This window comes from Anser anser (genome assembly GCF_964211835.1).
Source record: "Anser anser genome assembly, chromosome: 15".
In the NCBI taxonomy this organism is placed as follows: domain Eukaryota; kingdom Metazoa; phylum Chordata; class Aves; order Anseriformes; family Anatidae; genus Anser; species Anser anser.
In genome coordinates, this window is record NC_139736.1 from 6186953 (window position 1) to 6201847 (window position 14895).

The 14895-nt window shown below is 48.0% G+C and overlaps 2 protein-coding genes across 4 annotated transcripts in view; both read left to right on the plus strand.

Moving 5' to 3' along the window:
- The first annotated feature begins 1706 nt into the window (after window positions 1–1706).
- On the plus strand, window positions 1707–3565 carry COX19 (cytochrome c oxidase assembly factor COX19). 2 transcript variants are annotated; one of them, XM_083799509.1, is made up of 4 exons: window positions 1723–2123; window positions 2258–2369; window positions 3027–3140; window positions 3331–3565. In XM_083799509.1, the coding sequence occupies exons 1-3, from the start codon at window positions 1949–1951 to the stop codon at window positions 3112–3114; spliced, it is 375 nt and encodes a 124-aa protein (XP_083655635.1). In that variant the 5' UTR covers window positions 1723–1948; the 3' UTR covers window positions 3115–3140; window positions 3331–3565. The 2 variants fall into 2 exon arrangements, with proteins under 2 accessions (XP_083655634.1, XP_083655635.1); XM_083799508.1 differs by having other exon boundaries at window positions 1707–2123; window positions 3027–3565.
- Window positions 3566–4184: 619 nt separating this feature from the next.
- Window positions 4185–14895, plus strand: part of ADAP1 (ArfGAP with dual PH domains 1) — a 70217-nt gene continuing 59506 nt past the window's right edge. The window contains exons 1-2 of one of the 2 annotated variants that reach the window (XM_083799487.1): window positions 4185–10587; window positions 14322–14455. In XM_083799487.1, the coding sequence (XP_083655613.1) occupies window positions 14398–14455 (58 nt within the window). In that variant the 5' untranslated portion in view covers window positions 4185–10587; window positions 14322–14397. Of the gene's footprint in view, window positions 10588–11351; window positions 12521–14321; window positions 14456–14895 lie in introns of those variants that run through there. The other variant, XM_083799486.1, reaches the window with a different exon arrangement.

The following is a 14895-nucleotide window of genomic DNA, read 5'->3' on the forward strand; positions in this document are numbered from 1 at the left end:
TAATGGAGGTTTTATTTGATCTCCTTGGGAAAAAAAATACATGCTAAACTGCTAAAACACTTGTATTAGATTCTAAGACACACTGTGCCTTTAAAGGAAACTCTAGAAGATACAACTGACATCTGCAGTAAAAACGTTAGGTAATCATAACCAAATACCTGCTGCTATACCTGACCTGAATTTAGGTAACTACAAAACTTAACACTCCAAAGAACGACACTGAGTTAATTAATAGGTGATCAAAACATTTGGGTGTAATATAATATGGCAAGCTGATACAGCCTCTGCATAGATTTGTCTCTGTTAGGGAATAATTCCATTGTGGGATCCCAGCATATCTTTTGCTTTGATTTCTTCCTCCATCACACAGGCAATCAACCAGTAAAATATTGTGCCAGAAACTCAGGAACATAATTGGGGCAGTTTGCTAAAATCGAGTGCCTTGACACTTCCATTAAAGTTGTTAAGATAAACCAAAGGTGCTTCTCTGCTGCTCAGCCCTCTGAGGTCTGGGAGAGTTTGTTGCATGTCTTTATGAAAGAGGAGTATCTCCTTTTTACTGTTAACTGTTATAATGAAGTCAAGTGGAAAAGTGCTATTTACCATATAATAAAAAACATCTATTGTTCATAGGCCTGAAAACCCAATAATAAATAAAACCTCATATTTCAGGCTGTGTAAACCAGTTGCTTATGTAATAGAACAAGGTGTAATTTTCCATTTACAATTTCAAATACTGTAATAAGAAAGCAATCAAAGCATAAACAAAAAGCACTTTAAATGGTGCTGCAGGTACTATTTCCATAATGCCTGTCCCCTAAATTGCAGCTGTTTCTTTTTTTTTTCCCAGCTTCACATTATTTCTACTTATCTCAGTCATTTAATTAAAAGAAAATCAACTTTAAAATGATGAAAGACCATCTTAAACCAATTGCAGCTATGGGCAAAGAAGAAAAAAGATTGCAACAGCATAATCCACAGTTAATACTCAGGTGGGTTAAATTAACACCATTTCTCATTCTCCTTTCAGGATGAGATCTGAGGATTTTCAGAGAGCATGCTGTAGACCTATGAGTGAAACAGTGTTGTCCTTGGTTATCTTGTGAACACCTGCAAGTTTGCATCTGCAGATGACCTCCTGGTTTTACTGGCCTCATCATGGTAAGCTGCCTGCTCGCCAAGGAGGCATAAAATAACGTAGTGCTGTCCATGAGCTTTGTGCTGGGCTACCCTTACTCAGGTCATTAACTGTGAGGATTAATGAGGGATCAGCAGGCCCATTGCTGCTGGGGGGCTGATGGATAAGCTCACTGCAACGGGACAGGGATGGCTCTTCTGAAATTCTGCTGAACCGAAGAAAAGTTTACACGGCCTCAGCCCAACGCACAGATCCCCAGGCTCTGGGCTCACCCCACCAGCACCAGCAACAGAGGGTCCTGAAAAGTGAATTCTGCACGGCCGTGGTGTGTGAGGCGTGTCCCGCCTGGGGCCCTGTCTCAGCCAGGCCTGGCCAAGGCGGCTCATAGGCAGGAGCAGGGGTACCGGTTCTCCCATAAACACATTTGTTGGTGCTGGTCTCAGAGTTTTGTTCTTTTTCCATTTGTTTACGAATGAACAAATGTATTTTAAAATAAACCATCTCTACCCTCCTCCCCTCCTTCTGTAGGCAGCTTCCCCATGACCAGTGCTCCCACCCATCGGGGGGCGATTTATGACAACAACAACAGCTTCAGGAGAACAAAACACTTTATTTCAATGAGGCGCGTCAGGCCCCGGCCGCAGGGAGCACCACCGGCCTGCCCTTCCCGCCCCCTCGGGGGGCCCAGCCAACATGGCGGCCGGCGGCACGGTCTCCATGACGACCCGCGCGGGTGGCGCCGCGGTTGCCATGGCGATGCCGTTTCCATAGCAACGGGGACCGGCCTTCCGCGGTCACGTGGCCCGCTCGATGCGCTCGGCGCTCCATAGCGGCGCAGGCCCGGCCCGGTCCCGGTCCCGGTCCCGGTCCCCGGCTCGGTCCCGGTCCGGTGCCGCTCGCACCATGTCCACCGCCATGAACTTCGGCGCCAAGAGCTTCAAGCCGCGCCCCCCGGACAAAGGAGCCTTCCCCCTGGACCATTTCGGTGCGCTACGGCGGGCCTGCCCTCCCCGCGGCCTGGCCACGGGCCTCAGGCCTACCCCCGCGGCCTAGCGCCGGGCCTCAGCCTGGCCCCGCCGCGCCGGGCCCGCGGTGAGCGCGGCCGTGGCTGTGTTGCAGGGGAGTGCAGCGCCTCCAAGGAGCTCTTCATGGAGTGCCTCCGCCGCAGCGGCTTCCAGAGCGGTGCCTGCCGAGAGCTCTCCATGGCCTACCTGCAGTGCCGCATGGAGAGGCAAGTAACGGGGGGCTCCCGCGGGGGGGGGCGGCTGCCCCTTCCCCCCGGCCCCACCGCGGCGCCCTTTGGTTTTTAAAGGGGTGTCGCCGTTCTGGCTTTGATTTGCAGTGGGTTCTGCTCTGTGGTGAGGCTGGGTGCCCTTCGGGAAATGGACGGGGGTGTTATTAAGGGCGCTGAGATACCCGGGTATTGCATGGGCAGGTGGCGAGGCTGCAAACCCAAACGGGTAAAGCACAGCAGCAAAGTATAATAGCACCACTGATGTTGTAAACCACGTTCGCTTAGAAATGCAGTAAATGACACAAGTAGAATCTTAGTAAGCTCTTACAGAGTCTGTTAATTAAGTTAACCAAAAGGTCAGCTTCTGAGAAAACTCTTTCAATATCTAATATCAGAAGACAACAACACACTCATTTTAACAGCAATTTTCCGATTGTGTGTGTATGTGTATATATATACATATATACGTGTATGTGTGTGAATGTTGCTTTCCCCAGACTGAGGTTTCTGAGGCTTTGCCAAGTGACAGTCACTCTACAGATGTCTTGGATTTCTTTACAGGAAATAACACGAAGTGAAATAGAAAATGCTGTTGTTCTCTTGGTTACAGACTGTGTTCTGCAAAACGTTTTTGTTCTGTTGTTTTTAACTTAGGCAACTTATGGCTAACGAACCACTGGAAAAATTGGGATTTAAAGATCTGATAGATGGGAAATCAGAAGCAAAACCTGAGAAGTCATAATGAAGAAAGACAAGTTTGCTCTTCGTGTATGGAAAGCACAACTCTTACGTAGTACATATTGTACTTCTGTGCGTATTGCAATAGGAAGTGTTTCGTGACGGAACCTTTCTTCCAAAATATTCTTTCCTAAAATAACATTTTGCTCACTTCAGAAAGGACTGCCTTTGTTTACTTTCCTGAAGTATTTCTTAGCTTTTTTTCTTTTAAATTCTCTAGTCTACTCTTGAAGATCCATGAGAACTTTACCTGGGAGAAAACAACTGCTGCCTGAAGTGTTCTCCACGCCTCTGCAAAAACAGTAAACTCTTGTTTTTAAAAAACAAAAGCAAACAAACAAAACCCCCCACCTTTATTGTGTAGATCTCGAACTGTAGTCTTACATGTGGTGTTACTAGTATGCTTACAGCAGTTACTTGTCAGGTGGAAATAAAGCTGTTGTGGTACTTGCAAATTGCTTTTTATTAAATACTGGAATTAATTCCTACCTTTAGGCTGATCTCCTTCTCACCCAGCTATAGAAAATACTTGGGTTTGTTTTTTGTGGGTCTTTCTTCCAGTCTTCTTACCTTCGTTGCTGTTGGCAGATTATTTGTAATTCCAGACACGAGTCTGTAGTTGGGTCGCCAGTAGTGATTTTGCTTTTTTTTGCTGTGCCAACAATGTTCACCTAACTTTACTTCATCACTTAACCAGCAGGTGTTCATTATGTGCATCTTCATTTCTTCACTCAGAGCTGCCGTATGCTTTTTCACATCCATCGGTCATCGGAGTGCAGATGGCAATGATGCTTATTAGTCTTCAAAGTAAACGTGAGTTGTACTTATAAATGTGGCTGGACTTTTTCTTTTAAAAACATGAGTTATGTCAAAACCAAACAAAAAATCTTAAATAGATTGAAGCTATTTATCTAGGAAATAGAGTATTTCATTCCAAAACACATAGGTGCAGCTCTTACTTTGAGAATGCGATGCACCAGCCTGTACGGTAGATTTTAAATCACATCTGAGTATGGCTTTGAGATCCCTTGAAGGTGTTTGTACAACTTACCATAAATTATCAGAGCTAATACTATTTTTAATGCAAATGAGTCTTTCTTAATTGATACTGAGTTTAGGCCAAAATAACTTGGCCTGTTAGCTCCCCTGGAAATGTGTTTCAGGCAGTCAATAGATTCACAAATCTTCTGGATGTATTTTCACTGTCTTTCCAGACCACACCCTTTTTGTTTGTTTGTTTTAAACCCATCAAATCATTTCTTTCTGTATCTTGCTCTCCCAACAGCAAGGTTTAGGGGCAGGGCCTGCAGATAGGGACGCGCACACGGTTTGCCAAGGCAGTTTTACGCTCTCCTTTATTTGGTGTCCTCTGTTTGATCCATCCTGCCATTCCTATGCTCTGTTTCTACTCTTTTTGGTTCTGCTCCTCTCTCTGCATCTCTGTGTTCCTAGACATCCAGGAAAGGGTGAAGGAATATTTTCTGCTCTTCATATTGAGGGGTGGAGATGAGATTTAAATTGTTGCTTGGGTCTAATCTGGTTGAACAGACTACAGATAGTTCAGAGCAGGTCCCCATTTGAAAAGAATGTTCGGTCCCTGCTGCATATTTTTATTCTGCTTCATTCCACTGTTTAAATTGTATCTTCTGGTGAGATTAGTACATTTATAGAAAGCAGAGATTTTATTGCTGAAACAGATATTAAAAGGCTTTATATTAAACCACTGAACAAGAGCTTTCTGTTGGTGATACTGAGTAAGAATTATTAAAATAATCTCCTGCATCTTCAGAAGAAAGAAATCAAATTTCACGCTTCCATGCTCCTTAATTATTATGAAGTGACGTTTATACCTACAAGGGATTGAAAACCCACCAGTGGTGGTGGAGTCATTCAGGGTGTTCTCAGTGGTCGTTACATCTCTCTGTGTCGCTCTGCACGCTGATGTGACCCAACAGTTACTTCACGATTTCAGCCCAGGTTTTTCCTGGGAAAGTTGATGCTGTCGTCCAGGTTACTGCAGAGTAAGAGGGGTAATGTTTCTCAAGTCTTGTCTGACTGAATTTCGGCTGCTGAGCTGGAGTGATAGCTGCTGTTTGAATGAACTGAGATGACGTGCTGAGAGAGGAGCCTCTTTTTTTTTTTTTTTAATAGTGTCCAAGGCCTCAGTTTTGGACCCATTGCAGGAGGGCTTGTGGGAACAAAGGTAGTTCCCCAAAACTGCGTGCCATGCCAAACCCAACAGTGCTGGGTGCTGCTTGTAGGCCTGGAGCCTTCCCGTAGTGTCCTGGTGATGTAGCCAGCAGGACTGCACGTAGCACGGGCTGACTGCTGCTGAGCCACCAAAACGGGCAGAGCGTGCTACATCCTTCGCAAAATAACTACAGAAGTAGTAATTGCCATCCTGACGGGGAACACCGGGGTGGGAATTTTGCACCTTTCACCACTCTGAAGAAAACATTGCCCTGTGTAGATCCACGAGTAGATTTCATCCCATCTCCCAGCACGGTGAGTCAGCTTCATGGCGCTGGCCCTTTTGCACCAGGACGAGACCAAGGGCTGTGAGCGGATAGCTGAAAACTCAGGGAGCTGACAGAGACATGTATTTTCTAGCTGTAGGGCATTAACTGGAGAAGATAATGTGTTCAGTGGAATTGTGTGACAAGTTCAAAGCAGGAGGGGGCTATCAGTTGGTCTTGATTGAGATCTAATGCAACTAAGAAGCGATGGAAAAACAGGTCATTAATCAGTGCACAGCCTGGGGTCAAACAATTCCAACTTGCTCTGGGGACATGTGCCTGCAACACCGGAGTCATTTGGAAGAAGTTCCCGGAATGCTCTTTAATTTATTCCTGCCAACACACGGGTCATTAATTAAAACCTTTCACTAAAACCTGTTTATTTTAGCTTTGCTTGTGGGATCCAGGTTTGTTCTTTTAAGTGACAGCAGTGTTTTAAGCCAAAGGAAAGTCGTACGTTTGTAGGTAAGTTTTCCTGTTCCCGTACCAAGGAGGAAGCTCTCCAGAAGCTGACACCGGGCCGGGTAAGTTTATTCTGGAAACGGTGAGCTGAGGCTCAGGCGTGTGTGGTACAGGGTAGGCAGCGTTGTTGGGGAGCTGATTTCTTTATGTAGCTGTTTGGAGTTAACGAGCTGCTGTGCTACGTGTGGTACCAGGAGCAAGGTAAGGCCCACACAAGTGCATTCGTCTTCACGAGAAGTGGGTGAACGTCCCTGCCTGCACCAGTGCTGCCTGCGAAAGGCTGCCGTGAAGCACCCCCTGCTGACAGACCCTGGGACTTGGAGAAATGCAAACAGCTGCAAAACGAGATTCTGCTCGGCTTAATGTACAAACTGCCGGTCTGGTTGTAGTTGTACAGGTGTGGAAGGGAGAGCCCAGAGCAGGAGGAGGCGTTGACTATCTTGCCGTGAAGATCTCTGTGAGCTGCTAACACAACAATAGAAATCAATAAGTGAGGGGGCTGTAATAGTCTTTCCTGTAGCTCTTTTTCAGCCAAACCACCTCACACAATAAGGAGGCACTCTGCTGCTTGGGATCGTGTCCCAGGGAATCCCCAGAGGGCTCCAGGTCAGCAGAGCTTTGCGTGTTGGCACTTAGAGCACATACTGCCTTTCTTTGTTCAGATTAGAATCAATTCAACCACAGAGTTTAACCTTGATCGCTGCAGTTATTTACAGAAAGAGAACATTGCTGCAAGCCAGCCCTCGTTACGTCTTCCTGGGAGACCTTGAGCTTTAGGTGTATCTCCAAACAATGGCAATGAATTGCAGAACAAGGAAGAAAGGGTTTAATAAACATTTCCAAGGCTCTGCGAGTTCCTTTTAAAAAAAAAAAAAAAAGCCTATGCAAAGAGAGCCTCCTGTGGTTGTGCTGGAAACGAGCCATGGTCCAAAGTCCTGCGTACAAGCACGATGAGGCGGTGCTGCTGTGGTAGGGAAGGGTTGTTACCGTGCTGTTGCTGCACCTGCCCCCTGGCAGCGGGACGCCAAGCGCAGCAGAAGGGCTGTACCTGTCAGCACGGAGCTGTGGGCAGGCAGTGTGTGCAGCCGGCTGACCTTCACCTTTGGTCCTCCCCAGTCCCCTTCCAAAGCATTCTCAGGTTGTGCTGCCTGCTCCAAGGCCCCAAATTCCTTGCAGCTGGGCATTACGCTTGCAGTGAGTGATTGCCCGCTTGGTTTCCTTTGGTGACCACAGATTTGCTGACCTTTGCTGGTGACTAATCGCCTTTTGCGGCAGCAATCAAAATAGCCTTTCACTTACTGCCGCTTTTGGAGGCTCCGCTTAACCAGTGCTACCTGCGGGAGGTAGGTTGGAGCACCTACATTTGCACCCTGTTATCTCACTCTGCTCCAAGCAGGCCCAGAGAGCTCTGGGAGGCAGCACTAAGCTGCTGGGGCATTGCACGGAGGCAGTTAAGGATGAGGAAATTCTGTAGGCAGACTATGAAAGAAGGATTTTTTTTCCCTGTGTGAAAAGCGTCTGTGGCATCGCTTCATGCTGTGTGCTCTGAAAAGTGCCTTGGGTGTGCCAGTTCCACTGGAGAGCAGCGTGCCTGTAGACGTCTCGGTGATTCCTGGGCATGGAATGATTCTGCCAGCAGGTGGGAATACAGTAATTTCTAGCACAACCAGTGGCCCCAAAGGGTGTTGGTTACTGTTCTGCCTGGAGGAGATCCCTTCTGCAGTAGATTCTCCTGCTAAATTTGGGAACGTGGCTATGTTGTATCAGGTTTCCCACAGAAATCGAAGTTCATCGATTAGGAGAACAAAAACACTTTGGGGAAGGTACATGCAAGGGTCATTTTCCCCTTCCTGGGTGTTTCAGTGAATGTTGGATGTCTGATCAATCTTAACCCGGTTCTTTATTTCTTTTAATGACTTTTTTTTCCCCTGTGAGTATCTGGCAATGCTGCACTTCTGTCAGGATGCAGCAGATTTTCTAGCTAGCAGATTTCAAGACAAAATGCTTTCCTTCTGGAATGATGGTGCCATATGGCTTGAAACGCAAAAGTGATCACTGCTAGAAATAGGAGCTTCATAGAAAGTCACCCAGAAGTTCAACGTGTGTGTGTGTAGAGGACTTGGTAGACCTTGATGCAGTTTTTATTTCCTGGTACCAACGATAATACAGGTTTTTTATGGCTCTTCCTACAGACTCTAATGTTTGTGTTCACTCTCTAGGACTGCACAGGCTGTTTCACCACTAGATTATTCCCCTTATTCCAGGAGATTTGGGGATTTACATTAGCAGGTGCATCGGTCTCTCATGTTTGCTGATTCCTGCCGGGCTTGGCTGGATGGAAGACACCCCAGACAAGGCCAGCATTCACCATACAGCCCAGGCAAGCCCCCAGTTACCTCTGTGAGCATGAAACAGCTCAGGTGCCTAAAATCTGGTGGGCTGAATCCAGCCTGTGCCGTTCCACACTTACCTGGTCTGGTGGGACGTGTAGCTGTCTGCACGAGCAGTCTTTCCTGGCTTCCACACAGAGTAAAGCAAGTTCCCACTGACGTGGGAGGGATGTGGTGGTCCTTCTGGCTGCGTGTTCTGCTGGCTGGTAGTGAGCGGTGCCTTAAACCAGTGCTGCAGATGCTCTTCTGCTCAGGTCCTTATGGGTTACGACAAACTCTTCCAGGAGCAGTGATGGAAAGTAGCCTTGCAAAAAGAGAGCAGGGTGGTGAAGAAAAGGAGAATGCCCAGAACAGCTCAAACTTTTAACTTTATCTCAACGATTTTAAAAAGCAGGCAGTGGGGGCTGCTTCTGCAGCCCCTTTGGATGAGTGAGCTCTTTGTCTATTCTAGTAATTTTCCAGGAACTGACAGCTCTGATTTCTGGAGGATTTCAGGTGTCCTCAATGCTAGCAAGCTCTGCCCAGCAAGAACCTGTTAATGCACCTGGTTCTAATCTCGCTTGCAAAGCTGCTAATCAGGGAGGGCATGTGGGAAGCAAGTCACATGGAAAGGTGCTCTCAAGGCAGTCAGGCCCGGTTTTGGTTGCTCAATTTGCATTTCTCTGTTATCAAACTGTGTTCTGGGTTTCAGCAAGCTTAGGAGGCACTGAATCTCTCCTCAGGACAAGCAGCAGATTGGTAGCCCCGCAGAATCTGGGACACCGGCACTGTGCTGAGGATTTGTTGTGATGCTGTGGGCTGCAGCCTGCTTCAGATCTTGTGAGTGCTCAGCAGAATCTAATGCCAAACCCTGACTTTCTTTAGGAGAGGTGAGATTTGTGGACACCACACAGAAATTAAGCCTCCTGCATGGATCATCTCCTCTATCCCAGTCTGCACTCTCAAATTCTTTCATTTCTTCTCTGAGAGAGGTGGTAGTGGAGCTGTTGGTTTATGTGGTGAGATCCTGCTCCCACAGACCTGCTGGTGAAGAGCCAGGGTTTCATTCGCAGGAAACAGCAAATCTCCCAGTGAGCTTAGAGGAGCAATTTGCTGGCAATCTACAGGGGGCTTTTCCCTCTGGGTTGCTCTGACGACAAGCCCATGGTAACATGGCTTGCTAGATGGTCAATAGCACTTCACTGCACGGAGGAAAGCAGGCTGTTTTCAAGCAGACAGACCTAAATGGAGAAAAAGTCCTGCTACTGCTACTCGGGAATTGCACAGAAGCTGCAGATCAGATCAGTGCCAAGAAACTGGCTGGTAACAGGATGCTGAACCAAGCAGGAGAAAAAAAAAAGTCAAAACATTGCTAAATGAGCTCTCACATCCCTGCGACCAGGTACCAAATTGGGAATCTCACGGTGGGGATAAGGTTGGCTGCTGGCATTGCTGCAGTTGCCTCCCCATGTTTTTGTTCCATATTTTGGATGGGGAGGTCACGCTGTGCGGACTTTGACCAAGTATTTAGCGGGCTGTCCTTAACCCCTTGTGCTTGCCACCCATGCTGCGACCCATGTGTACCAGAGCATGTGTTGTTGGACAGGCAGGGCTCTGCCTGCTCTTTGGTGCGTCCCCCGCGTGTGTGTGCATACTGAGAATGCTTGCTAAGGCAGCATCCGTGTGCGCCCATAGCCTGGCAGCATAAGTCTGCCCCTTCTCTCTGTGCATTCAAATTTGTGCCTGGTTCAGAGGTAGCTGTGTGCCAGGCTGGGATCTGTGTGAGAGTGTGCAAGCAATGGCATAGATCAGGCGTTAATATTCTGCATGCGCAGGTAACGGTGTGAATGCACAGGTGAGACTGGGGTTTCCATTCGGTTCCTACCTCTCCAAACTGTGTTGCAGGATCCAGTGGAAAAGCGAGTGTCCGCTGCCACCTGCTTGGAGGTGAACTCCTGGGAAGAGATGCATCCTGGCCTCCTCATGTGGGGAGATGGTCGGCGGGGCCGTCTGCGTGCAGGACAAAGATGTAACCAGCAGCAGGTCACTGCACAGCTTTGGTGATACAGGATGCGTGAGCTCTGTCAAAGGGTCAAACGCTGAGCTCGCTGGCTGCTGAAAAAGAACCAGGTGGGTGAAAAATGAGAGAGAGTCTGGAACATCTCCCTCCTATCCTTCAGCATTCACTCCAGGAGACTTGCAGGTGTGGTGGTGCCAGGTAGAAGGGCTCATTGGAACAGAGAGATGTCTGAATTGATGGCTTTATTTTGGCTTACTTTAGCAAATAATAGGCGGGGGGAGTGATGTTTATCATTGAAAGTGGAGCTGGCTAGTACTTGAGATCACAGCTCTAATGGGTTGGACTGGCTTAGACTGTAAATCACGTTAGCAGCGCTAATAGCACAAAGTGACTGGTACAGCAAACCCTCTGCTGCAGCAATAACCCGGCCCTGCTGGTTCTTTGAATCAGGCTGCTGCTGCTGCTCAGGGCTGGCTTGGTTATTAAAGCTCTTTCACAGAAGTCACCTGGGCAGCTGCTTTGACTCAGCCACCGAAATGGCTGTTCTATCACTCTCTCCCCTCCCATTCCCCAACCTGGCTTGGGCTCTTTTTATAGCCTGCTATAAAATTGTTTATTTTTGCACCTGTTTATAAAGGCTTTTCAGCCACAGGGGTCTCATGATGTTGTTTTCATGGCTTCTGGAGCAGGGCTGCTCTGTTGTTGCTAGAAATAATTGCTGTTAATTAATTCTTTGCTGATTTTTCCTTGGCAAAGCATACTGAAATAAACAAATAAGTGAACAGCATGCTCTGTATCCTGATGTTGTGGGAGCTGTTGCGAGGCATGCAGTGACATCCAAACGATCCCATCAGCAGCTAGAGGAAGGTTAGGACATGGTCTTCAACTTTCTATGGACAAAGTTAATTGGGGGGAGGCTCAATTACCAGCTCCAGCTGTTCGGCAACTTCCTCCAGGCAATCATTTCTAATCTCTTTCTAGAGAAAAACCACAGCTTTGTTTCCACCTAATGCTTTATTCAAATCACAGCTGAACAATATTGCAGAAAGTGATGTGGTCTCAGCTGTCTGAGCTGGAGGGGCAGCTGAAGGCAGCAGCCCGTGATACGAGACGGGCTCCTGGGGGCTGTAACTGCGCCCAGTTTCCTCTTTTCCTCTGTGCCTTTCTAAGATGGCTTGGCTTCTTTCTGACGACTCTGGCTCTGCTGCAGGGACTTCCAGGCCAGAAGTGCTGTGCTGGGCTTCAGCTCCTCTCTCTCTGTCCCACAGTCCTGCCGATAGCTTCTCCATCATCCTCTTTGCACTGGGTCCCTGGCGGGAGCACCTCCCAGTCCCCCAGAGGACACAGGAGCTGCCTTGGCCACTTCAGTCTCCACCCTGCGATGGGACATCGTGCAGTGCAGTCTCCTGCTTGAACGTCTCCGAGCTGTTCCTGGAAGGATGAGCCATTCGAGCCAGGGAGAGATTAAGTTATTGGAATTGAGCAAAAGCAATTTCCATGATGAGTGTTTGCCCTGCGGTTTGCACGTCGAACGTGTCCCTGATTCAGGTTGAATTGATGATGGCCAGCTCTGACTGATCGCGCTGGCTTTTCGTGGAGGAGCTGGTACCCTGATGTGCGAATCTCTTCACGTGCGCGATGGCTTTCTCCATCTGGTTCCCCAGACCTAAGTCTTCTAATTCCTGTAAATCAGGAATCACGCTAAAAGCAGTGGTGTAACAGGGGCATAGGTGAATTATTGACTTCATTGATCTAATTTCATCTTCTCTGAGAGCACCATCAGGCAGCACAGCTCCCGTCAGGTGCATGGTAGCTGCTGTGGAGCCCATTCCCACAGCTGCCCCTTGGTGTCCTATTTCATCTTGTATGAAAGAGCGAAGGGATACTTGCAGTGTGTTTTTTCTTGTGTTCAGATTTCCCTCTGTGCAGCAGACAGATGCGAACACCTGACATCCTGAAGGTAGCAGGTACCCAGCTGCTCTCCAGGATGTCTCCTGGCTCCCAGCCACCCGTCAGCGGGACGGAGCAGCCCGTGTGACCCTGGTGAGGAACTTGCCCTTCTGTATAACGATTCCCAAACCTGCCCATTTCTGCAGCGAGCCCAGGCAGAGGGAAGAGCACTGTCACACTGGGGGAAGAAACAGAAAGGGCCCGAGCATGTGACAGACAGGCTGAGAAAAGTGGTTGGGGTAACTTTCCTTTCTGCGGCGGCACGGTTGCGAGAGCAGGTCGCAGCTCTGGGGCGTAGTCACGGATGCAGGGCAGGAACAAATTGGCTGGTTTGTGATCAGTGGCTCTCACAGAAGCCTGAAAAATGGTGTCTAAGTAAATCAGCAGACAAATTGTGCTCTGCAACTCCTTCCTGTCCTCTTTCCCTGTATTTTTCTCCCTTGATGACGAGCTCAGTGGTCTGGTGTGCACAGCCAGTAAATGATGGGAGTAGCAGGCTTCTTTTCCTGTCAGTACCGCTGGGCTTTGCAGCAGAGTTGGCCACTATGCAAATGTGGTGAAACCCTGATCTGCAAATCACTCCACAGCGAGGCGCATTTAGAGCTGCAGGATGCCTTTTCCTCTTTGGGGCTGGAGCAGGTGCAGAGCAGCTCTGCAGATGTAGGGCTTAGGTCTAGTATTTGGGCAGCCTCACGTAATTTTCCTTTGCGTTCTCCTCTTCCATGTGATCAGTACATCTCAAAGAGGGAGCGTGCTTTTCCCGGTCTTACACAAGGAGAAAAGACCACAGGAACCATAAAGCAATTTGGTCAAAATCAGAGAAAGTTGGTGTTGCTATCAGATTTTCAGTTCAAGGATTTTTAATTGCCCTGGTCTGAGCTCAGTGTTGCATGGCATTCCTCCCCCCCAGGTGTAGCCACTCTTGATTTAACTCTATTATTATTATTAAAAAAAAAAGGATTTTTTTCTCCTTTTTTCTTTTGAACAGGAAACCATAGTGCAACTGAAACTAGCTGCTTTAACGTGGGAGTGGTCAGTGCTATGGCTTGTTCACACAACCTCCAGCTGCAAGAGCAGACACTGCTACAACCTCTGCTGTAGTGTTGAGGAAGCGTGAGGGACCCGGGCTGGTGTATCTGCTGCTCCAGAGTTTTGCTTGAATGCGGTTGCAGTGGCATGAATTATTGATATTTCTGTTAGGGTCTGCTGTTCGCACAAGAATTTTTAATGTTTCCCCACGTAGTACTGTGAATGCGCTCCCAGGTCGTGTAAGGGACTGAGTTTAATATCCTTGTGTTCGCGTGATTGTGGCATTGATTTCACAGTTTCAGGGCTGGGGCTGCAAAATTATCTGAATGCCAGTGTAAACAGCTCTTTGGTAACAAAACCGAGCAATCCCAGGGTGAAAGGAGCTGATACAGAGGGGCAAGGAGAAGGTGATTTGGGGATAGTTAGTGAATTTTCAGGGTGTCACCACAAAGATGATGAAAAGGTGTCCGGGAATTCTTGAGCATCCTTTCCCCTGCCCTCACGGTTCAGCATTTCTAGAGGCTGCCCTGGCTGCCACCATGCTCAGCACCTTGAGAGATGCCATTAATAACGTCTGTTTCTAAGACGACAACCTTGCAACTTAGAAAAGCCGAGCTAAAAGTGTGGGTGTTTATAAACAGACATTTTACACACAAATATGTGTGTATTTATGTGTAAATATGCGTATATGTGTGTATAAAAATGATATCAGACTTAAGAAGCCATTCAGCAGTGGAGAGCCAGAAACCACCTGAACGAGACGATGTACTGGCAGTGACAATTGGTCTCTGGAGGGTATGGCCAGGGGCTGTGTAAGCACTGGGAGCAAATTCATTGAGCACTCCCTGACAAGTCGTATCCACAGGGAGAGCATGGGGAAAAGCTCGGGTGAGCTGCTGGATCCTACAGGAGCAGTCTGACGTGGACCTGCCTGAGCTGAGATGCCACCAGCCTCTCAGGAGCCTGCTGCCACCACCGCAGACTGCTGGAAATGTACTGGTATGTGAGATTGAATCAAGCCCTTGATTTCCAACTAAACAAAAGTTTCTCCTCCATCCTGGCTGGTTTGGTCCTGTTCCAACTTTTCTCCCTCTCCATGCCCCCTCTACCCACCTGTGCTGTTTGGTTCCCAGCTGCAGGTCCGAAACAGGATTCACACCGTTGTGTTTGTGCCGGGGGAATTGGGCATTGTTTGGGGCCTTGGATGCTGCAGATGGCCGTGGCTTGGTTCATGCCGGCCCTGCTCTGCACCTCCACTGCTCAGCCTGTCCTTTATGAACCGCTCCCTTCTCATCGCTGACAACAGGCTCTGTTATATTTGATTTTATTACAAGATATAAATTTCTGTCTGCAGCCCTGGTTTCCAGCACGCAGAGAGGGATTGCCTAGCAACCAAGAGAACAAAAAATTAAGAGAATCAATAAGACTTAATGGAAAGC